Genomic DNA, 23,998 nt, shown 5'->3' with positions numbered 1-23,998 from the left:
CAGTGACTGAGGTATACCTGAATACAAAAGAAACATTCAGTAACTGGAGAAATGGACACGGACTACTTTCAATAAAGAGTATTAATATATATGAATATATATGTGGTAAATATATTTCATCACTCAACAATATAGAAAATAAGCATTTTAGTGTGTCTGTAATTCCCTCAAGAAAAGGACAACAATCTCATTTTTCCATTATTATGTAAGAACATGTAATGTAAACAAATCCAATGGACTTCAGTCAAAGTACCGAGACATACTGGGTGACTGTCGAAACACTCTGGATGCAGTAGAGCAGCTGCACTCCTGCAAAGCACTGCGCTTCCATGACATTAAAGGATCTGAAAGACGGATTGTGAAAAAAGAAATCCTGACTTTCAGTCGCTGGCATGAGTCAAGCTTGAAATACGCTGGATCCCATGAGTTTAAAAGTCTTTAGCATCACTTTGATAAACACACGTATTCTGTCAAACATTGTCGGCCTCCAGCCTGACGTGATAGCGTTATTCTTTCATACTTTAGAAAGCTCCACTCAGAGCCAAAATACATCATCTAACGGTTTTGACAGGCTGAGGAGCACTGACCACGACGGCTGCGCTGACCTGAGTGTTAAACTGGAGGAGAGCCCTTTCAATGCGGCGGGATGAAATGAGCTGGACATTAGTGTGGTTAATTATCTGAATGCCAGCCTCACAGACAAGTCATACAGAAAATAGCATAGTACTTTGAAATGCTACGACATATTTAGCATATATATATATATATATATATATATATATATATATATATATATATATATAGCACAAGATGAGGTTAAGTCTTCCTGCAGTGGTAAATACACTGCATCTGTAACAGAAAGCATGTAGGCACATAAAAAAGAAAGCCCCTGTACTGGGATCGATAGCATCTGTCCAGCCATCTCCACGTCCCATCACTAATACTTTTTGCCAAAATCTGTCAAAGGAGGGTACATTGTATATGCTCCATATGCAGGCGGGGGATCCGAAGGCTGGGGTGCTGCTGGTGGTTGCGGTGGTGCGAAGCCCCATGCTGGTGGGTCCGGGTTCCCGAAGGGTTCAAATCCAAAGCCGGAAGCAGCAAGCAGTGGAGCCGAGGGAGGAGCCTGAGAGGCCGGCAGGATGACTATCGGAAATTTGATCTCTGGGTCCGAAGCGTACTTGACATCGAGGTAGACCTGTGGAAAAGCACTGCTGATGTTCTATTGTTGGATTTCATTTTTCATTCCTCATTTCAAAAGAATTGTACCACACTACTGCTTGAAGTGTCACTGATTAGCCGACTCCTTCGGCAAACACCGTTAAGAATGAGAGGGGGAGGGGTCCAAATGGTTCAGCAGCTACATAAACTCTGAGATTAAATGTTGAAAACACAAGTGCGTGCTATTAGGAGGGTTTGAAAAGGGTAAACTACTGCTCTGACTAAATTCCATCCACACAAACAGTTTTAAATAAGCCACATCTGCCCTGCACAACATCGCTTCACATAAACAAACTTTATCTACCCACTGAAGTATCGTCACCCTGGACAGAGCTTTCCAAAGAGTCCGTTTTCTGTGACCTAAAACTGCATTTGTGTGTGGACAAAAGGCAAAAACACACAGTTTTTTGTGCGTGTGGACCAGGCATGAGTGTGTAAGGACAGAGGTGATGAAACCTGCTTTGAATTGAAATTTATAAAATCAATAAGAACCTCTACAGTTGTCAGTAAACATGAGATTTGACACACATCTGGGCGTGCAGAGCTTACCCTGAGTCTGTACTCCACTTTGATGATGGTGCAGTTGGTGATGGAGGGCTCCATATCAGGAGGGATGGTGATGACTCTCACAACATTTTCATTAGAATGAGGGGGGATGGGCTCCCCCACCTCTTTTATGAGGTCTTTCGTGCTGACTCTCCTCTTCCCTCGTGCGAAGAAGCTGTGCTTTCTGTACACGCAGTACTTGGGCTTGATCTCACGGGACGAGTTGTTCTCAATGCAGGCGAGAACCTTTAACCCCTCTCCTGCAACAAAACCAGGAAACAAACATCAAAACAAGCCTTGGTACGAGACTAATGGGGGTCAATGTCCCTTTGAGGGCCCTCACCTTGGAAGAAACCGGACTTTTCAATATTCACATCCATGGCTACAGTTCCCGAGGTGAAGAGTTTCATTTTCTTATCCTTCGACTCGTGCTGCGGCGTCTGGAAGACGAATAGATGAACTCATGTGACACACATAAACAACAGAGAGAGAGAAAGCACTAAACCTGTTCTGGATTTCATTCTGGTGTCCACATGCAGTGTCTGTTGTGCTAACTGAGCCAATTCAACAGGTGTAGTGCTAAAATAACTATTAGATGTTTCCTCTATGGTGTTTTACCAGCAACGCTAAGCAGTCTGTGTTCATTTTAAAAGCTTATCCAGAGTGAGTTTGCTCGATGCAAACACTCAGACCAATACAGCCACTCTTCAGGGCAGCTGGGGTTGAGGACATTGCTCAATCCTCGCAGGTACTAAAGAGGGGCTGGATGTCAGCCGCTGAATGCTATCACTGCTGTGTTACTCCGCAAATACCATTAGACTGGGGTCACGGCTCAGGTCCACACTTGACACAAAGTTGATCTTAGTTGAGTCTTTGCTGTCGATCCTCATTGATCTGCTCAGTCTGGCTTCCAGCAAGTACACGACTTTACCCACACAGCCAGTGAAGGAGGAAGGCATTTCCCTGAGGCACAAGAGCAGAGGGACGGGGGACATTAATGGGACTTTTTTATGCATTGCACACACATGAAAGCATGCAATCAAACGCACATACAGGCTAAACAGAAGCTCTATAAAAGAACACAACCTTTAAACCCAACTGCTGTGGCAAAACGAGATGCTGATCAATTCATTTGTTTTTCAGAAGATAACGTGCAAACACATTTTCATTGTTTAAAAACCTAAACCTGGGGATGATACGGGTCCATCCAACTCATTATGAAGCCATTAAAAGGGATTGCTACTTACTGCAAAGGGATCTGAAAGGTGAATGGGTAAACATAGCACCCCGGGGCAACAACGCTGCTGTCTGAAAAGCAAAAGACGATCAGTCATCTGTTCGTTTTACATCCAGAGCTGCTCTCGAGTCTGAACTCGCCCGGCGGACGCCAGGGCCTCGCCGCAGGCCGAACTGTCAAATACTTACATGTTTCTCCATTGTGGTTTGACAGCAGTGTTTGGTTGTCTTCTTCTGGGCAAAACACAGTGAATTAAGAGCGATTAACATTTGATGCTTGAGCTATTTAACATTTGATCCAAATAATGTCATGTTTATTACCACATCAGACAAATTAAAGGAACCAGATCCTCACAACTGAGAATATTTTGAAACTGCTGACTTCCTCATTAACTTCCTGTCAGTTGATTGATCAATTCAATCATTCAGTTTGACCAGATTGTGTTTTTCTGTTGTCCAAATGAATCCTAGCTGTAATTAAATGAATGTGCTGACTTTTGTCCTCTTTAATAGAAATCTGCGGGACACACTTCACTGCACTGCAAACTGCATGCATGTTATTTGCATGCTATTTTGCAGATGCTGCACATCACCATGCATCACCTCTGAGTCTGCGACTTTTCTTCCACATTACAGCTGATTTCTTTCCAGTTTTACTGCTTTCTGAAGCGATACCTGCACGTCCCGCTGACGTTATTTGTTGCCACCTACCTTTGACGTTTTTGCCTCGAATGAAGTAGTGTTTGAGGCTGAAGTACTTGTCCTTGGCGTGGTAAGTCACAGTGGTTTTGCCGTGTTTCTCGGTCCATAAAACTTCGGCTTTCCCTTTGAACTTGATGAGCAGTGATTCTATCTGGCAGTCTTTGGCCACTTCCAGCGCGACCTGACCGGAAAGCCAGTCCCCGCTGGAGAAAGTGTTTTTCTCATTGATGGGCTGATATGTGACTTTGATGCTCTTCACGGTGCTCGACATGGTTTGCTCTTGCTCGAAGAAGTCCGAAGTTAACTCAGGCGGAAACGGTGAAAGCAAACAACAGGTCGGACTTCCGCTGTGGGTGGCTACGAAGCGCCATTTTCCCGCGTAGGATGCCGAAGGCAAGGTCCATCATACCTTGACTCTGATTGGCTACTACTCCTTGTTTTTTTTGTCTGCGGAGTAATTATTGGTTAGATTTAGGGCAGAATGTCAGAGTAAGCCAATCAGACGATGAGTAGGGAGGGACTTGTCTCCGCCATCCTAGGAAAAAAAATCCGAGGAGGTTCCTGGTTTCCTTTATATTCCTCCCCATCAATTATTTATTCATTCATCATGTCTTCATTTAATAATTCATTTATTATTCATGTGTAGCTACCTCTCTTCCTTTTCTCCATCTGTTGTGTTGTTAGATATCTCAAAAAGGCATTGAAGCGATTTTTAATGGTGAAATGTAACCGAGTACTTTTCTTAAAGTACTTTAGTACACATTCAAGGTGCTTGTACTTTAAGTATTTCCACTATATGCAACTTTCTACTTTTACTACAGAGGTAAATATTGTGCTTTTGCTCAGTTATATTTATCTAAACAGTTTTAGCCACCAGTTACTTTTCAGATTACTCTTCCTGTCCAGTGAAATCCACGTATCCCCAAATGTAGTGATTTAGATGTTTTTCTGACACACTGAATGATGAAGTGTTCCTTTATACGTTGAGAAAAATCTCCTACTTAAATGAAAAGTAAATAAAGTGTTCAAAACCACGTTGGACTGGAAAATGCATCACCACAAAGATGAAAGCAGAACAACAAGTAACAGATTACAACACAAAACAAGCAGACACTATCCACAATGTGATGCATTACGGTTTATTCAACAACCCAACAGTTTAAAAAGTGCTTAAATTTAACACAACCTCAAATAACGACAGCAGTAAAATGCACATTAACACAGCAGTCACATTTATCCAGAAACATCACACATTCCTACACAAACACAACAACACAAACAACACAAAATCCTAATGAAATTATTATCAAATGACTTTTGGTCACTGCAGCACCGTCGCTCAAACAGCAGCGGAGGGTCTTCTGTCTCAGCCCGCCTCTCTGTACCTCCTCCAGCCACATTCCCCCTCCCTCAAACCCATCCTTCCTTCCCCTTTCCAAACCACTCACCACCCACTTCCAGTCACTCCTTCCTGCCCAGCAATAACCCCTTTCCCCACCAGTCCCTGTCACCTGACCCTCCCCACCCACCTGCTCACCTGTTTCCACTCATCCTCGTCAGGCTTGCAGCACTTAGTCAGAGATTTTCCACTCGCTTGTTGCCAGAGAGTTCAAGTTGTCAGGTGACTTACACCTGTGCTCCCTATAGGCTCCATAATCTGCTCTCTGCATTCTGAACTCATCCGGTCTGCCTGCCTCTGTCTGCATGTGGGCTGTGAGAGCTGAATGTAAAGCCACATGTGACACATGTAAAGATTACTGAAACATGTCCCCGTTGTTTCAGCCTGTGTAACTCTGACAGGCTCTAAGTACTGTGCTTTATGCATGACTGACAGCATTGCTGTGAAAAGCATGAAGGGTCAACACAAAGTATCAAGTGTTACACAAGTTAGTTTTAAGTGCAAGAGTTTGAAATGACACCGAGTGAAAATGAGCAAGATTGGTGTGACTACTACTACTGTTTTTTTTAAGTAGTACAGCCATCTGGGCATGATTCTTGTCTAAAATACAGTTTTTTATTTGCTATACTGTATTAATAATGTATAAAATATCTAAATCATTGAGACTGCACCTGATTTGATTCTAGATGCTTTTCGTGCTTCATCACAGCGTTTTATTTTCAGATGATCTCAGGCTGTAGAGGCGATGCATTGCTGCCAAATACATACACTGATAACTGCGTTTTATCTCCCTGAGTTCACAGCGATGGGCATGGACAAAATATTAGAAACACTTTTTGATACATAAGTAAAACTTTATATCTGTATTCCTTCAAACGCACAGTTAAAGAGTGCTTCACACACACAAAACATGAAAAAACAAGACAAAAATACAATATCAAACAGCACAATGTGCGCTGTCATTTATACCTTAGTGAAGCAATGCTTCATAACAGTTATGCATGAGAGTAGTTTATGGATCCAGAGGGGCGCCTTAGTTCCCCAGCACAATGTGCATTTTGTGTTATTCCATTTGTGATTTTTACTATAAATCTGTTTCTACATGGAGATATTACATAAGGATAAAAAACTGTGGGTTTCAAAAGTACGCTTCATAGCTCTTGTATATGTCCATTTCACTTTCATTCGCTCTTGTCTCAGAAGCTCCTTTTCCTTTTCCATGCTATTGATTTACATATACTGTAGCTGGTGGCAAAGAGGTCAGATTCCACATTTAGACATGCATCTGTTACAAAGTTATCACAGTTTTCAAAGTACACATTGGTTATGTAAGTCTTCTGTTGTCAGACACCAGGAAGGATGAAAGCTACATTATGTCCAGTGGAGCTATGTCGTCTCTAGAATAAGAGATTTTATTTCAGAGCTACATATTATTCAGATTCATTCAATCAACTCATTAATACAGTAGCTCAACTCGCTTCATTCCCCCTCTTCTTATGTCTCTATTCTTATAATCATCTGAAATATTTTAGAAGAGACACATCTGTGCAACGCATCATTCTTGCCGTTTTGCCTCGATAACAGGGAATCAGCAAGAACTTCCATTGAAATCAGTCAAGGAGGGGTACATCCCAGCTATCCCATTAGCTGGAGGTAGAGCTGACAACACTGAGTATTGTGGGCAGGCATCATCAGGGTCCTGTGAAGCCTGCAGGATGACTATGGGTAACTTGATCTCTGGGTCTGAAGCATACTTGACGTCCAGAGAGACCTGCGGTGGAGACACAGTCAGCACTCATCATTGCAATAAGGCAGCCCTGTTAACGTAAAGACACACTGACGGGGGGAGAGATACCCACCCTGAGCCTGTGCTCGCGTTTGAGGATTTTGCAGTTTAAGATGGATGCATGCGTGGCGGGAGGGATGGTGATGATCCTGGTGACAGCCTGGCCTGCAGAAGGCGGGACGGCGTCACCCACCTCCTTCAGGATGTCTGTGGTGCGCGTTTTCCTCCTCCCCTTTGCAAAGTAACTGCGCTTCTCATACAGATGGTACTTGGGCTTTATGTCACGGGATGAGCTGTTCTGAATGTAGGCCACAACTTTTATGCCTTCACCTGCAGAGCAGAGCAGAGCAGCGCTTAACACACGATATCTGTCTAACCTCTGCTGAACAGTCTCTTTGGCTGCAAGCAGCAATTACAAAATACAAATTTTACCTAACACTAGCACAAGGGTTACAAAATAAGAGAACACAAGTGTCTTGTCTTAACAGTGCTAACAGTAGCCGCCATTAGCTACTGCATTTTAGACATCGCGTGCTGTGTTATGAAGGTACAATCCTCCAGCCTGGAGAATATGTCTGGATTATCTCTCTGCTGTTGCTGTTGCTACATCCATCATTTGAAGTTGTCTTATCGTTCGACCATAAAGCGTTCCCATGAGCAAAGGGACTTTGAGCTACGGTTCAGCCGTGAAGAGGTTATCTTTTACTGCAACACAATGCTAAGATAATCTGTGAGGTGAATGTGTGATTCGATCATTTCGGCTCACGCGTGATTCAAAATAACCTTGGTGGTAGCCGGTTCGTTCAATATTCACATCCAGGGCCACTGCCCCGGATGAAAAGAGCTTCATTTTCTTCTCTGTGTTCCCGTACTGTGGAGCCTGACAGGAAAATGACAAATGAGCAAGAGATGGTGTCACTTCCTGTGACTGCAGCGGAGTCAAAGTCAAACTGCAAACACGCTGGATGTGCATTTGTGAGCGTGTCGTAAGGTGGGTACCTTCAGCATGAGGTCGCTGTGTATCGTCCCGTTGTGAACGAGGGTGAAATGTGCCTTAGCTTTGCTGTCCACTTTCAGCGACCTCTTCAGAATTGCCTCCACTTTGTACACAATCTTTCCAGACGAGCTTTTGAAGGAGGATGGCAGGTCTCTGCAAGAGGTGACAGCACAATGTCCCCAAAGGAGCAGATAAGTGACGCTTCTGCAGGGCTATATTTAGATGTTTAAAGACATTGGTGAAAGTATTATAGTTGTATTTCAGGCTATTTATTTCGAGACAACTCACTCTGCAGGGATCTGAAATGTGAATGGGTAGACATGGCAGCCCCGGTCAATGATATCGTTACCTGAAAGGCATCAAAGTTATTTAACATGGCTTCTATCACTGACTGTAGCGAGGTCTATTAAGCCATAAATATTAATTTAAGACAATAAATCAATACATTTATAGCCCTTTCACTACTCTTGTTAGCAAGGTAGCCCACTTTGACAGGTAACAGTGTTAAATCAGAGAGACAAAATTCAAGAACACACCGCCTGTTAGAGCCTGTGTTTGAACATCAGGTCAGTGACAGTCTTGAGTTTTCTTACATTTTGCAGGATGTGTATTCATGAAATATACTATGAACACGATAAATCTGATTGCAGCAGGTTGTTCTTAAATGTCATGAAGAGCTCACTTACCCTGACCCTCCGGAATGATGAATTGCTTGATGCTGAAGTACTTCTCTTTGTTATAGTACGTTACTATTGTTTGTCCATAATTTTCAGTCCATTTGACTTCTGCCTTGCCCTTCAGCTTTATACAGAGTAAATCTACTTTGCACTCTTTAGTCAGTTCTAGTGTAAGTTGTCCAGTAATACAATCACCGCTGGTGAAAGTGTTGCTGCTGTTAATGGGATTATATCCCACTGAAAAGCTCTTAACATTATTTGACATGATGCACTGTGCGACCGCCGAGCTAAACTGTCAGTGCGAGTGAGGACGGAGACACTGTATGTTGGGAGGTGTGTCTCTGTCTAAAGAGACACTTTGGTTTTAGTAATAATTAAACCACAATACTGCAATAAATCTTGCTCCATGGTTGGAACTGCTGGTAGATGCCTAACAAAGAGTTATTGGCTTTAAAAATATAAAATGCTACTTTGGGGAAAGCAAACAGAGCATTATATGCATGTTTCTTGTGTAAGTCAATGCAGCGGTCAAAGCACAGACACATCAAATGAATGAGCTGACTCTGTGTATCAGAGCTGACAGCGTTACCGGCAGTATATTCTGCAGCAGACTGCTGCCACCTGTCCGTATGTGGATGTGTCTAACACCTGTCAACCACGTCGTAAGCAGGGATCGAACATGTTACAGGAAATATTCGGAGTCCAGGAAAAGTGCTCAGGTTCAGCCGAGGTCTAAAGGTGTGAGGATAAACGTGCTTGAAAGCACCATAATGTCAGCAACAGAAATGTGGGCAAGAATCCCTCATTACCTTTAAATGTCATTCTGGAAAGCAGTTCTTAGCAAGACAGTGATTATTTAAGCAGCACAGTCACAGAAAAGTAATTCCTACAAACACATTTCACTTCCAAATTTTATTATGTAGCAGCTGAGTTTCTTATTACAGTCCAGCACATAATCTAATGTGAAGCTCCATGGCCTGCTGATATCAGACTGGCCTTGAAGCTGCCATGAAAACAGCTGTGGGTATGTGGCTAAACCTGTTGTCAAGGTACTGTCAGCGGTCCAAGAGTCACTACTGCCTTCATCTTCAACAGTGACATCTTGCTATTTCATGGGGTTAACGTCATCACGCACGTCATCCAGGACCAACTATGTGAAATATGTGAGGCTGGTTTCACCACTCACTTGACAGGTTTGTGGCACTTTGAGACAAAAATATTTTAAAAAGATATGATACAGAGGGCGGGCTGCACGGTGCCGCAGCAGGTAGTGCGCGTGCCTCACAGCAAGAAGGTTGCCGGTTCGATCCCCGGGTCAGGCGGGGCCTTTCTGTGTGAAGTTTGCATGTTCTTCCCGTGCATGCGTGGGTTCTCTCCGGGTACTCCGGCTTCCTCCCAGAGACCAAAAACATGCTCATTAGGTTAATTGATGACTCTAAATTGTCCATAGGTGTGAGTGTGAGTGTGAATGGTTGTTTGTCCTTACATGTTGCCCTGCAATCGGCTGGCGACCGGCTCAGGGTGTACCCCGCCTCTCGCCCATTGTAGCTGGGATAGGCTCCAGCCCCCCGCAACCCCGAAAGGGATAGGCGGTATAGATAATGGATGGATGGATGATACAGAGGGCAAGCAAAGCAGGGACAAGACAACCCAAACCTTCACAGTGCAACCCTGCATGTTGCTGCCCTCTACAGGAAACCAGGTGCACTGCATCATATTTGCAGCCAAGACACATAAACTATTTATAAAACATCTTCACACAAAACATCAAAAATTCAACTTCACCTAAACGTTACGTATGCGAACACACAGCTGACATGAAAAAGACTGCACGATTTCACATATTTCACCAACAACATATGCAAATACTGAAAAAATGTATGTATGTACTGGAAAAAATGCTCTTTGTAACAGTAAACAGGTAGAGGTAGAGAGAAAGCTGAGGTAGAATAATAAAATAAAGACAGGCAAGATGGGAAAATACATGCAGTGGTAAATACTACAAAACAGGAAGACATACCTAAACATCAAGCAGTATAGATAGTGACTAGAATTAGAGCTTAATTGTACCAAAATGAGCAAAAGACCAGAAAAGACTTCATTTTAAGTGTATTTAAGTATATTTACAACTCACTGATGATATAATACGATTGTACTGCAAGTGTGTTTTGAATGCTCATGAATCATGACTCTCACTGGCGTCCTTCAGTACAGCCGAGTGGTACTCAAGGACTCAAGGACAAGACTTCAGAATACTCCTGCACGTAAGCCTCCTGTAAAATGCCAAAACTGTCATTTTTACGCTTCAGATTTTTAATTAAACACACAAAAAATGATGAACTTCATCATCAAGCAGATCCAGATTAAGTAACCAGCCTCATATTTACTGTGCACGCGAGTGGTTTTCATCTAAAGCTCAACAATAAAGCAAATAATCTCATTGTAGATGTTGTTTATTGCCTCACTATTCTTTGTACATATTGTTTATTGTAGGTTTTCACACTTATCGTTCACTCTTTTGCACGTCTTTTTTACCTTTGCAAGCACATTTCTGCTGTTCTGTGGACACACACTTGGCCAGTCAAGCCGAGTCTGACTATTCCTTTAACCAAATGTGCAGGAACCTTCATGTGTCACTGAAGGAAACCTGCACATTTCAGAATGAATCCTCTCTTGGCTGCGACCAAAACTAAAATACGAGAACTCTTTCATATTTGAGACTTCCACTGAGAGGAAAGGGTTAACTACGGCAGGTTTTTGAAGTTATGTGCTTTTTCTTTTCTTTTTTTTTAAACACCCACCAAAAGAATTCCTGCAGCAAAACAGGAAGGCCCACAAACAATGCCGGTCAGGGCTGAGGAGACTCTGGAAGTGCCGAAAGAGCCAACAACCAGGCAGAGCCAAGCCCTGTGTCACCCTGATTAACTGACCCATCAACACTCAGCCGCCTCGCGGTGCTTCACGTCCTCCATCGTGAGCGGCCTGAGATGATGTGAACCCACGTTTGAAAATAATGAAACTCTCAACAAAAGTCTATAAAAGGGGTTAAACGCGCAGAGACGAGTCAGTGAATATCTTTCTTAGAGGGAGTGCCAGCTGAACAGCAAATGGGAGACGGCCTTCCTCCAGGAAAAGAGGCTGATGGTGTTCGCAATAATTTGACTAAAATCAGTGAATTTGGTTTATGTGGTACTTGCAGCATCTTCTCTGCTGAAGGGAGCAAAAAGCTTTTTGGTGCATTGACCAGCTCAGCCGAGCATTCAGCTGTTGGCACGGTAGGTCTTTGTTATCATCATCAATTAGAGAACATTCACCTTTACTGTGGCAACATTTTAATTCGGTTATATCACAGAGTAAAATACTTACAGGTCAGGTTATTGATATTATATTTTTTAGGACTACAGAGACAATATATGAAGATTTAGCTGAGGTTGTAGTATAATTTCCATCTTTCCACTGGAAATACACATCAATAATCCAAACTCTGGCATTGTGTAAGTGGTAATAAGACTTAAATGTCACACATCTTCCTCCCAATGCGTCAATCTACTCAGTACAGTGACACAGAAAAGATTTCCTATGGATGTCTACAATAATCCGTAGTGAAGGGATAAAACACACACGCAGTCAGAAAAGTGATTAAAGGCAGTATGATGGTAAAGTGTCCACTGAGTCTTTGGCTTATATTCAAAGTACTGAAGAGTCAGTCGCTTCATACAAAAGCACTACGGTGCATATACTTTTAAACCTGACATGGCATTTTGATATAGTTTGGTTCATATAGGTCCTGTGAACACACAGCTGCCATGAAAACGATTCTGCACGATTTCACGTATTTCACCAGCAACATATGCAATGACTGAAAAAATGTTCTTTGTAACAGTAAACATGAAATCAACTTAAACGCTGATGTATCGACAAACGTTGAGGTAGAATAATAAAACAAAGACAATGCATGCAGTGGTAAAAACTACAAAACAGGAAGACATACCAAAACATCGAGTGGTATACAATAACAGGCACTTGACTCTGATGACGGGTCAAAATCAGCTGGAGGGCAGGAAGTGAAAACCGCGATGGACGAGATGGAGGAAAGTTCTTACTGAGCGAGTTCAGATGGAATTACCTGATGGAGAACTGAGATTTGCCCGCTACTGAGGCAGCAGATACGACCAACTACCTGCTCATTCAGATGTCGCTGTGCTGTAGAAATCCAATGAAAGCATATAAAAGTATGGACGCATACAACGTTTTTGTTAGCTGTTGGGTCCAAGACACGGTGCGTGGCATTTACTGTCCTGTGGATCAACCTAGCAACAAACTTTCAGCGCCGCGGTGCTGAATGTCGACGTTTACGTTCTGGATGTTTGCTAGGTTAACCACTCGCAAAGGTCCGGTCAAACGCCACTTAATGGTCACTAAACAAGATGGAGAAGTCACTGCAGTCCATTGAACCTGCACGGCAGGGTACGTTATTTACTTTCACCTGTCTTCTCTGAAACTGTTAACACTCATTTAAACAGTGTCAGTCGTGTTGTTTGTAGCTATTGCTTTAAATCTATCACCACAGATTTAAAGCAATAGCTAATGTTACACCATTTCCACCAACTCAGCTCCTCCTGACCGCAGACTGTTCACATTTTTCCGTCATTTTTCAGTCAATTTCTTGCATTTTTCATGCATGTGAACAACAACTTTTGAACTTGATAAAAGCTCCTCTTGGTTTGGCAGTTGGATTGATTTGAGCAACCGTAAACAACGCCAAACATTGGCATTTTAAGCGTGTGCTCCAGAAAATCACTTCCTGCCCTCCATCTGCAGGTCGCGCCACAACAAAAGAGAGGCGTGACGTCAAATGCAAACAAGCTATTACAGGCTACGTGGTTCCAACGTGAGCAAAACATCTTTAAAAGTGTCATTAAACATAGAAAAAAGTGATGTTTCAATACAAACTGTGTATTGAGATGTAAACAAATGCTCAGTGGCAAAGGCCGTCCGACTCAGGTGAGCCCGACACTAAAACCTGAGAAATAAAGCTCCCTGAGGAACACGTCACACTGTGAGGTCACAGACAAACATCCCATCATCATCTCACACGAGACACCTTTGAAACAATTCGAGATGTCTGCACGTTTACTCACAAATAAGATGGAGGAGGAGCGCTAACAGAGGCATCGCACAGGATGATGGGAACCAGCACTGTGAGTTCACTGCAAGCCCTCACCTTCAGGCTCACCTGCAGGAGACACAAGAGAGACACACCGACCTGAAAATCATCAGCAGGCTTTCAAATTATGATCCACTGCGAATATTTTATGTTTCCAGCATCTTGTAGCTCTGCACCATCAGACCGCTGGTCTGTCACTGGTACCAACCTTAATTGGGTATTCGACCTCCAGGATGCTGCAGTTAGAGATGGAGGGCACTGAGAGCGAAGGTATAGTGACCATGAGCTCAGCGTGCACGTCAGAGGTGTGACCGCTGATGGGCTGTCCAGTCTTGTACACCAAAGTCTTGACAATCATCCTACTGTGGACCTTGTTTTGGGTGTAGAAAGCCTGCTTCTGCTGCAGTTTCACCTCTGGAGTAATTGTTTGCGACGAAGCATTATCTATGTCACAGATGATTTTCACAGTTTCACCTGGAGGAGGAACAGACAGTGATTGGATGAGGGTGTTTTAATAAAACTATCAGGATTATTTCATGCATGGAGGGATGGATACAGTACCAGGGCGGAAGGCTTTTCTCTCTGTACTGACTGTCATTGAGAGAGCACCTGAGGTGCACAACAGACTGCACACTGTCATGCTGTTGGTGCCTGAGAGAGGAGCCTGCAGAGAAACAACAGAGACAGCGATGCAGCAGAACAATGATGCACATGATGCAACTTTGCATTTAATATGTATATTTCTTATCTCATAAAATAGCACTTTAAGCACTGAGACTGAGGGAAAATAAGTCAGCCGGGGCGATGCAGCTAAACAGTATGTAATAACTGTTTAAATTGGTTTTATTTGATTTTCCTGAAGCTGTCTCTCATACTCTGCAGCTCTGAGCATCACTTCCACTTTGTTTGTGCATTGCATTGTGGGACAACAGCATCCATCAACAACACACTGAATGAGACAAAGTCCTGACAAGGGTCCCTCTGTCAAAATCTAGTTTTCACACCTTTACTATCTCAGTTACTGTCTCACCAAACTTTGGGCCAAGCAGTGCTCCAGTACAGAAACTGCACATCCCAGACAGAGTGGGAGGTTTAACGAGGGTTAATAAGAGCCCAGCAGCTCTTCATCTCCCCTCCCTCAGGTGAACGTGGACATGGATCACTCACCCACAGCTCTGGCTGGTTGGGATTGATGTGGTGCACAAAGTTCAGCTCTGTCACAAAGGTCTTGGACATGTGCCAGGGTCTGTGGATGGCCACCGTCAGGGAGTACACTATCTCTCCATGTGCCCCACGGAAGGACGATGGGAAGTTTCTGCATGGTTGAAAAACAGAGGAGACAAGACACTCAGCGTTTTGCATAACTTTGAGATGAAGGCTCAACAAGCTGAGACCATCTTCACAACATCCGCAGATAACAATCTGGCTGCATCCTCGCTTTGGTTTTCAGTCTTGTTTCCACCTTGAAGTGACAGCCCGTGCACATGGATGCATCTGTGTAAAACACCATGTGAGGACTCAGTGGTGCTCATACGCACCCCAGCGGGAGCTGACATGTGAACGGATACACATGCGTGCCAGGCTCCAGTCGAGAGGCCACACCAGTAGCTGCAAGAGGAGCACAAACTCAGTGACTTCACTCAACAACGAAGGATTGTTTGCAGGGCTGCATGCCTCCAGACGGCCCCCCCGCTGCATACCGCTGTTTTCTGCCAAGATGATGCTGGAGAAGTTAAAATACTCCACTTTTCCCGAGAAGTTTCTTCGCCTGTTCCTGCCCTTCCTCCCCCCACCTCCGGAGGTGCTCCAGTGGACATGCACCTTTCCCGTCACGGTCATCGTAATGGAAGTGATCTTCGTCTGCTTTGTGAGGCCAAAGGAGATGTGGCCTGTGATCAGATCCCCGCTGGAGACAGTGTTCCTCTCATTCAGAGCGTTTACGTTTATGCCGAAGTTCTTTATAACCTGCCCGAACATCGCTGAGACTCGAGTTTAAAAATACCAACAGTGAGAATAATCAGAAAAAAAGACTGTAGTTTAGAAAAGCTGAATTTTCCTTGCAGTGATTGTCGATTTTGGTCAATGTAAAGGAAAAAGCTATAACTCCTCACTCGGTGGGCGAAGAAAACACAACGCAGACAGACTGCGCATGCGCAAGGAGACCAGCCCTGTTTTGAGGCGGAGCCCAGAGACAGTCAGGGAGCAACACAAGGGGCACGAGGAGTCAGGTCATCAGAGATGTGTGGAGTCTGCTCTGCACATCTGGAATAACTTCAGTCACTTTCTGCCGCAGTTTAAAATCCATTAAAAATAACTGAACTTGTCTGAGACACGTTTCATTCCAGCGGCTCACATCTGCTTTTACCTCTCATATGAGAAGCTGCAGCATCAACAAGGAGCTGTGAGGGGAAAGAAACGCAATCCAGATTTCAATTCAACACAAAACACACCTGTGAAAGGTAAACAGCAAATGGATTAATCTCTATGCAAAGCACAGGAGCTGACTGGCTGTATTATTCCAAGCTTAATCGATAATTTATTGTTTCCCAGGTCAAAATTAGTACTCTCTCGTGTATTAGAAGTATAATTTAGGTCTAGAAAAGTCATTACAAGGACACTTTTAACAGTTTTGTTTAACTTAAAGTATGTTTGACATGTACTTTAAACTTCTAACTACATGTCATTTAACTCTACCTAAATGTATTAAACTACACACTGTACTTTCACTTCATTTTAACTATATTTACAACACACTGGTGGATCATGATTCTCACTGGTGTCCTTCAGTACTACAAGCTTGTAAAAACTTTAAATCGCTTATTTTTTCAGCTCAGTTTGGTTTTTACTTTGATGAATTCATGATATGGACTCACAAAACACTAAACAACAACAACAACAACAACAACCAAGATGATCTAATCTACTTCCTTACTTCCTCCTAAAACAGTGCTGGTGTGTGTGTGTGTGTGTGTGTGTGTGTGTGTGTGTGTGTGTGTGTGTGTGTGTGTGTGTGTGTGTGTGTGTCAGCTGCTGCACTCAGACCGAATTCATTCCTACATTTTGCCCCAATGAAAACCTCCTTTAAACTGAGTTTCTTTGGCTGTTCTAGTAAAACCTCTCGACCCGTGATATGTTTTCATAAGTTTATGTCTTTAAATGGTTTTCTGATGGAAATCTGGTGACTCTGGGGACAGAGACTGAGGGCCATCATCTAACACTGTTTCATATGTGGGTCTGCTCTGCAGGGTGTTAGTCTGATGACTTCAGCGAAAATGATCCTGTCTACACTGAACACTGTCTGCTCTCTTCCTGAATCATTTTATCTCAGCACGAACATATTTCTCTCTGAAAACTCTATTTGGTATAATAACACAATATCAAGCGATATGGTCTTCTGGATTTTGCTTATTTATCCAGTAAACATTTCTAAAACATGGTGTGTTGACAGTCATTCTCATGAGAAAACAGATTGTATCCTGCACGTAAATGCAAAACTGCTCTGAAATCAACCAGGACATTGGACTTCAATTTGCCTTTGTTAAAAGAAAAGTTAGTTTGAATTCTGTTATTGTGGTGGAAGAAGCAGAGTTGTTTTAGTTTAGTTGAAAATGCACATTTTCTTGCCTCCACACTTTCCTCTAGAGAGATCACTCTGTGGTGGTTTTGGTTTCATCTGTGCAGCTTCTGAGAGATTCACCTCTACCCGTCTACCTCTGAGATTTGTGTCACCAGCCAATGAGTGAAATTTCATTTGCGTTGCTCAAATAATGTCCCTGTTTCTGTGTTTAGCATTTCCACAGGGGCCATTTCTCTTGCAGAAAGTAGATCCTGAACTGTGTCCAGTGTGGCTGAAGAGTTATTCGTGGTAATGGGGGACATTGTTTCGGTATTTTATTTCTAGTGTTGCGAGTTCCACAAAAAATTGTTAATTTATCTACATTTTGTTGGGAAAAAAAGGGGTGAAAACAAAACAAAAGCTGCTGGCATGACTTGGTAACACTAGGTGTAAGTGAGAAAATGTGCTTTTCTAATTTTGGGTGAACTGTCCCTGTAATAGTTGAACCACTAGATGGCACTAAATCCTTTACTCTGTTTCTCTTCATGCCTCTTCTCTTCTGTATTAACCATGACTTCACAGAACTTACTGAAAACAGAACTTGACATGTCAAACCCAGATGTCATATTTCTTCCAGATACAGATCAGTTCTTTCAGAGGGACTCCTGGAACGCGCTTCACAGTGGCATGATGAACATAATGCTTTGTAATGCTTTAATAACAAGACGTTAAACTGCCCTTTGATAGGTTTATGGTACACAATGCAGCCATAAAAGGCCGATAACGACCCATTAAAACTGACAGCACGAGGCATATAAAAACTCCTGGCACAACTTAACTTGACCACATATCTTTTCATACCTGCTGTCTTGCTCCATTTGAGAAGGGAATAGACCTGCCAGCAGTTTCCTCTGAAGTATGAGGCTTTCTTTGGAGCGCAGTGAGGCTCAACATATTGTACAAATGACTTGTCAGAGACTGTGTTTGGGCTGTATGGAAGCCATGCATTGCTTACTATTCCCAGCTCGCCCTTTGGTGCTGTGTATGTAGTGTGGATCTAACTCGCACACAGCTCTGACTAGACTACAGTAGATCAACAGCACCGTCACAAAGCAGGAAGCAGGAATTCAGCATAAGAAGTTCAGAAAGCTATCCAGGAATAATGTCCATAACGCCAAACTTCCAGTAGTTTGGTCAGGTGCTCCCACACGCGACCGTTTATAACGGGCTTTGGCGTTAGCTGTCTCTGATAAGGCCACCTATCAGGTTTAGTTGAGCTCATGGTGACTTGACTTTGCCTGCCAACTCGGTAAACCAACCACACACAGTATGACGGCTGCACACACACACACACACACACACACACACACACACACACACACACACACACACACACACACACACACCTATCTCTCCATCCATCTCTGTATCTCATAGATATCACATCACGCTGTTAATTGGATCATCCAGACGGCAGCATTTGGTATTTTGATAGCCGTGTTCAGTTCTGCTGGAGCTACGTCTTGGTTTTATTTTTGTTTTTCCAGTTCATGTCGTCTGACTCACCATCAAATGCACCCAAATGCTTCCTCTGACATTGTCCATTGTGAATCCCCGTAACAGCTCCGACCAGCTCCCATAATGAGGCAGCTGGCGTGTGCAACATGTTTCCCTCATCATCAAAGTTTCTGTATACCTGTCCATTTTTCACGTGGGCTCAAACACGGTAACCCCGATCGCTCCTCAATATTTGCCTAATAATTTCTATTTTCATTATGTCACTCTTAATTTTAACCCCGTTGTTTATCGTACAGGAATAGAGTAGACGTTTCAGCTTATCAGAGCTAAATCCAAAGTGAAGTAAAAGAACCCAGAGGATAAGCCGCGTTATTGATCTGTAGTTTCTACACACCGCCTCTCTCCTCTAGTTAATCCACAGGGTCAGCTCTAATGACATTGAGGAGCTCCTCTGGCAGTCGGCACTGCTGCCATTTGCAATTTAGATGGAGGGAAAGGAGAAGAGGAGGAGGAGGAGGTGTATGAGGGTGAAAACGAGGATGGAAAGCGAAGGAGAAGGGAAAGTGGGGAGTAACAGGAGGGCTGAAATAAGTGACGGGGTTAAAAGAGATGATGGATGGAAGGAAAGGACGGAAGAAGGAGGGGGATGCACTGCAGGAAAGTGGGTCTGAGAACGGAAAACAAAATGTGGATTTGAGTGACAGAAAGTGAGAATTTTAGTGACTCTGCTGATTTGGTTGTGTCATGTCTCACACGATAAAGAGTCACAATAAATAGACTTGGTAACTTTCACTCACCACGTAAAGGAATATGACATTGACATTTTTGCTCATTTGCTGAGAGATTGATGACAAAACTAATATCACGCTCATATCTGTCCATTAAACATCAAGTTAGCACCAGTTAGTTTAGCATAAGAAAACAGGATAAAGCAAGCCTTGCTCTATCCAGAGGGAGAAAAATCCACCTGTAAGCACCTTTTAAGTTCACTTTATATATTGTTTGTTTAATCCATGCAAAAACTGAAGTGTGAAAACAATGATCTTGCCTTTTCTGGGTCTTTTGCACCAGACTGTTTCTTGGCTGGGAGCACTGATTTCCTGGAGCCTCCGCTGTCTTGTCTGGCAACCTCATGGAGATGACGAGAGTTCAGAACAGTCCTGCATGTAACCCCCCTTAAAAAAAAGCCAAATTGCTGTTTTCATGCTTTGTATTTTTGATAAAATAAGGAAAAATAACAGTAGATATTATCTTTAGGCAGAGATGGTTAAGCTAATCTGACCACCTGCTGGCGAGAGCCGTGTATTTACTGTACACACATGAGAGTGGCGTCTTTTACCTGTGAGTGCAATGTTCAATCCTCTCTTGGCTGCGACCAAAACTAAAATACTATAAATCTGAGACTCCCACTGAGGAGCATGTTGAGAGGAAAGGGTTAACTATGGCAGATTTTTGAAGCTACATGCTTTTTTTTTGCACCCGCCAAAAGAATTCCTGCGGCAAAACAGGAAGGCGCAGAGGGAACAGTTGGCAACCCTAATCTTGTGCAGATCCTCTGATAGCTTTCTTCTCCACAAACAATGCCGGTCAGGGCTGAGGAGACTCTGGAGGGGTGTTGAAAGACCCAACAACCAGGCAGAGCCAAGCCCTGTGTCACCCTGTGACTGATCAGCACTCAGACATGCTCATGTGGTACCAGGAAAAGATCATTTTCAGTCACTTGAAAACCTCGTGCCTCGCAGTGTTTCACATCCTCCATCGTGTCTTTTCTTTCTCTGCTTGTTTCCTTTTCACTTATCAAATGTGAAATTGCTTTTTCTTTCCAAAGCACAGGATGTCCAGTGTCTCATAATCCTCTTTCTGCATGTCATCTGTTGTACGTGTGTGAGAGAGCGTGAATTCATGTCTGTCTGTATGTTAATTCATTAACAGTCTGTCCATCCAATAACTGTTATATAGGAGGCAAACAATGGGAGAAGACCTGTTTGGGGTTTCCTGAAAAGTCGACCGCACGATGAAGTCAGAGTGAAAGAATCCTTTTTAAAAAGAGCATCACAGCTCGCTCAGTCTGCGGTCAGGCTTTAAAAGCTAATACTGCCTCCATGATGTCATTACCACAGGGCCAGTGCTACAGCTAATGAGTCAGGAACACTGTAGTCTTATAATGCAGCCTACATGTACAAATCAGTCTCTGTCTGTCTGTCTGTCTGTCTGTCTGTCTGTCTGTCTGTCTGTCTGTCTGTCTGTCTGTCTGTCTTTCTCCCTGTGGTTAACACATAAACACCCTGACACACTAACACAAAATGGAACCACAAACCCAGATGTTATATTCATGTCTAAAGTGCACGTCTAAAGCAGTGCTCCATCTCAGAGTATAAGAGTTACCTCAGTAAAACAAAAGAGGTGCTTTGTTCCATCGTCAGGCTAAATCCTCCCTCAGCAATTACCGCTCACCTTCCAAAGACCTCGGCGAGGAACAGAGCAACACTTTCTTTTAAAGCAGGCAGCGGAGCATGAAGACACAGGCGCTCCACAGGCAAAGCCCGATCACTCCTCTTTTTCAGCTGGCTGTGCTGTGAGCTTTGAATAAATCTTGTGATTCTGCACCTCTGCTGCTGTCTGCGTTTATCCGTGCAGACCACATGTCGTCAGATTTGAGTTCGTGTGAAAAATAATTGACATTATAAGGCAAGTCTGGACTTGACTATGGCTGCTTACTATCAAAAAATAAAGCCAAGAGTGACGAATGGTGTGACATGAATAATCTGAGGTCTTTTATGAGCAAATTCTTCTAACTCATGCATTCTTTCCCCCAACTGTTATAATCGGCCTCTTTAGCTCATTTTAGCTGAGATGTAAGTGTGATAAAGATTTCCTTTTCCTTATGAATTTGTTAATATCACACTCAAAGACCTGATTATGTTTTGAGTCTTTATTTTCAGCATTAACAGTGAATTCATTTCCCTTGGCAGCAAAATATCCTGGATTGCACTTGAGTGCCTGAGTGGCAGCATGCTGCTGCAGGTATGAGATACCCACACACAATGAGACTGACAGCTCAGCCACGCGAGCATCTCCGGAAGGCTGTTTTCACCACGCTAACATGCTAAAGTTTGCCAGGTAATATTAACCAGGTTCATCTTAGCTAAGCTGTTCTTTAACAAGCTGCATTTGGTAGCATTAAACACAAAGAACAACTGAGGCTGAAGGGGAGTTGTCATTATATCGGTCATAAACTAATATAGCAGGCAAATTAAAATGTTCAAATAATGGTCCCGCTACATAAAACTTCTCCAGAGATCACCAGAGTGATTACAGTTAATCCTGGAACATGATTTTATGTGTTGAATTTAATGTCAAACCATCCAACAGATACATTAAATTTGTGTGTTTTATATGTACCATAGCAACATTTGTACAATAAGTATTAAAGTGACGTTCAGATTAGCGGTACATACAAAATCTGGTATTTTTAATGAGGTTTTCCAGTCATGTTTGTGGTATTTTAAGCTTAAACATGGTCTCTAAAGACTGAACACAAGAACGTAAAGAAACATTCAGTGTCAATGCTGACTGATCACCCGACAGATTGATATTTTCATCCATAGACCTAAACTGCTTGCACAATAGATTATTGTAAATTCTCTGACAGTCAACATTAGATGTTAAAAAAGGTATAAAGCAAAGAATAAGATTGTTTTTAGTGTCTTTTTTTACATGACAGTGACATCCTACCTACATGAATATTTGTGTGCATTTCCCTACTAAAAATATGCACACTGTAACATCACATCATAATCGCCACTTCAAGCGCCACTACTGCAGAATAAGAGAGTGAGTTGTCTGTCAAAGCTGGGTCAAATATTTGCCTTGAGCTGTCCGGCTGTTTCAAAACAAATCCTCCAGCCTATGACAGAGATCCTTGAAATCAAATCCAGGTGATCTCCCCTCTAAACTCCACTTTATGACTCAGTGAAGAAAGAGACGCCATCACTCAAACCTCTGTAGTCCTGAGTCTTACTCAACTTGTTCTCATTTCCTGTTTAAGGGGAATGCAGCGTGATGGCATTATGAGGCACTAAACCACCATAAAAGACAGGTTGTAATAAAAAATGAAAATGCCTTTTTCCGGGAAACTGCCTGTGACATATATTTTGTCCGTGTGATGTGTTTTTGGGACCGCTCCTCTGCTGCCTCTCACCACACAGCCGCTGTTGCTGCAGTTGTTTACATCAGGGCCAATGGGAGGCTTCCAGACGCAAAGGGTCTGACAGTCTATCAGTGGAAGAGGGTAGTTAATATGGGCACACAACCTCTGTCCTGACCTTGATGCAGAACCATCCATCATCTGGACTTAGAGAAGGGATCGAGGTTGAGAGGTGTATCCAGATGGAGGACACTTAACCCAGGATAGAGCCGCTACGTCCTAACCAGCACACAACCTCCGTCGTGACTTTCCTGAGGGGTGTGCATGGGAATCAGGGAGAATGACTGCTTTTGTTATCATACAACAACAATAAAAATATGAACACATAAATGTTTGCAAACAACAAAATCAAAGATAAATTATTTTGCAATCAGTTTTATAAAACAGACTCAGATTTGACACACTGATGCAAGTTCAAAAATATCAACGCACTCAAAGCTAGAAATGTAAACTTGACAGTTTTATTTGAAAGCTCAGATGTGTTGGATTTGAAGATTTAAGACTTTAGCACCCCCAAGTGGTAGTACAGAAAAAGACACTGTGGCAGACAGCAATGAATATTGATGCATCCCTCTCACTTCCTCGACTGATCTGTCACTGAGAGCTGACAGTGATACAGATCAGTTCATACCTAGAATGTCTCATTTTTCTACAAGCAATAAGCCAATTATCCGATTCATCTGAAAGATGTAATCACATAGAAGTTTGAGATAAAGGGGCAACTACAACAGCTGGGACAGGACTACGTGCACTTCCTGCCTCCCTGGTCGTCCTCTTCAAAAGTCGTGTTTCTGGCCATCTGTTAGTCCAATATTCACTCTCTTTAAGCTCTGTTTTTGGTCTCTACCGTCTCCTGAGGAATTTCCTGGCTTGCTGGAGGGTAAACGCTCCGCTGTGTTCACCAGCTCGTCGCTGACTTCTTCCGTCTGCTGTTTGGTGTTCGGCAGGTAGTGTGCACTGGGCTTTCAGAGCATTTTCACAGAAAA

The 23,998-nt window shown here is 43.0% G+C and overlaps 3 protein-coding genes across 3 annotated transcripts; all 3 read right to left on the bottom strand.

Moving 5' to 3' along the window:
* Positions 1 to 818: 818 nt before the first annotated feature.
* LOC139332701 (arrestin domain-containing protein 3-like) lies at positions 819 to 4,068 on the bottom strand. The gene is made up of 7 exons (XM_070964776.1): positions 3,715 to 4,068; positions 3,193 to 3,234; positions 3,015 to 3,075; positions 2,580 to 2,730; positions 2,111 to 2,207; positions 1,771 to 2,027; positions 819 to 1,198 (listed from the first exon to the last, which is right to left on the bottom strand). Exons 1-7 carry the CDS (start codon positions 3,974 to 3,976, stop codon positions 938 to 940), a joined length of 1,131 nt encoding a protein of 376 aa, XP_070820877.1. The 5' UTR covers positions 3,977 to 4,068; the 3' UTR covers positions 819 to 937.
* Positions 4,069 to 6,692: 2,624 nt separating this feature from the next.
* On the bottom strand, positions 6,693 to 9,386 carry LOC139332127 (arrestin domain-containing protein 3-like). Its single transcript, XM_070963848.1, has 6 exons — positions 9,374 to 9,386; positions 8,176 to 8,236; positions 7,890 to 8,040; positions 7,674 to 7,770; positions 6,964 to 7,220; positions 6,693 to 6,875 (listed from the first exon to the last, which is right to left on the bottom strand). The coding sequence occupies exons 1-6, from the start codon at positions 9,384 to 9,386 to the stop codon at positions 6,693 to 6,695; spliced, it is 762 nt and encodes a 253-aa protein (XP_070819949.1).
* Positions 9,387 to 11,882: 2,496 nt separating this feature from the next.
* On the bottom strand, positions 11,883 to 15,906 carry LOC139332770 (arrestin domain-containing protein 3-like). Its single transcript, XM_070964866.1, has 6 exons — positions 15,432 to 15,906; positions 15,270 to 15,339; positions 14,899 to 15,046; positions 14,293 to 14,395; positions 13,940 to 14,205; positions 11,883 to 13,800 (listed from the first exon to the last, which is right to left on the bottom strand). Exons 1-6 carry the CDS (start codon positions 15,706 to 15,708, stop codon positions 13,702 to 13,704), a joined length of 963 nt encoding a protein of 320 aa, XP_070820967.1. The 5' UTR covers positions 15,709 to 15,906; the 3' UTR covers positions 11,883 to 13,701.
* Positions 15,907 to 23,998: the final 8,092 nt, after the last annotated feature.

Source organism: Chaetodon trifascialis, chromosome 6 (assembly GCF_039877785.1).
Source record: "Chaetodon trifascialis isolate fChaTrf1 chromosome 6, fChaTrf1.hap1, whole genome shotgun sequence".
Classification (NCBI taxonomy): domain Eukaryota; kingdom Metazoa; phylum Chordata; class Actinopteri; order Chaetodontiformes; family Chaetodontidae; genus Chaetodon; species Chaetodon trifascialis.
Note: the sequence above shows the minus strand (reverse complement) of the source record. Positions and strands in the feature narration are given on the sequence as shown.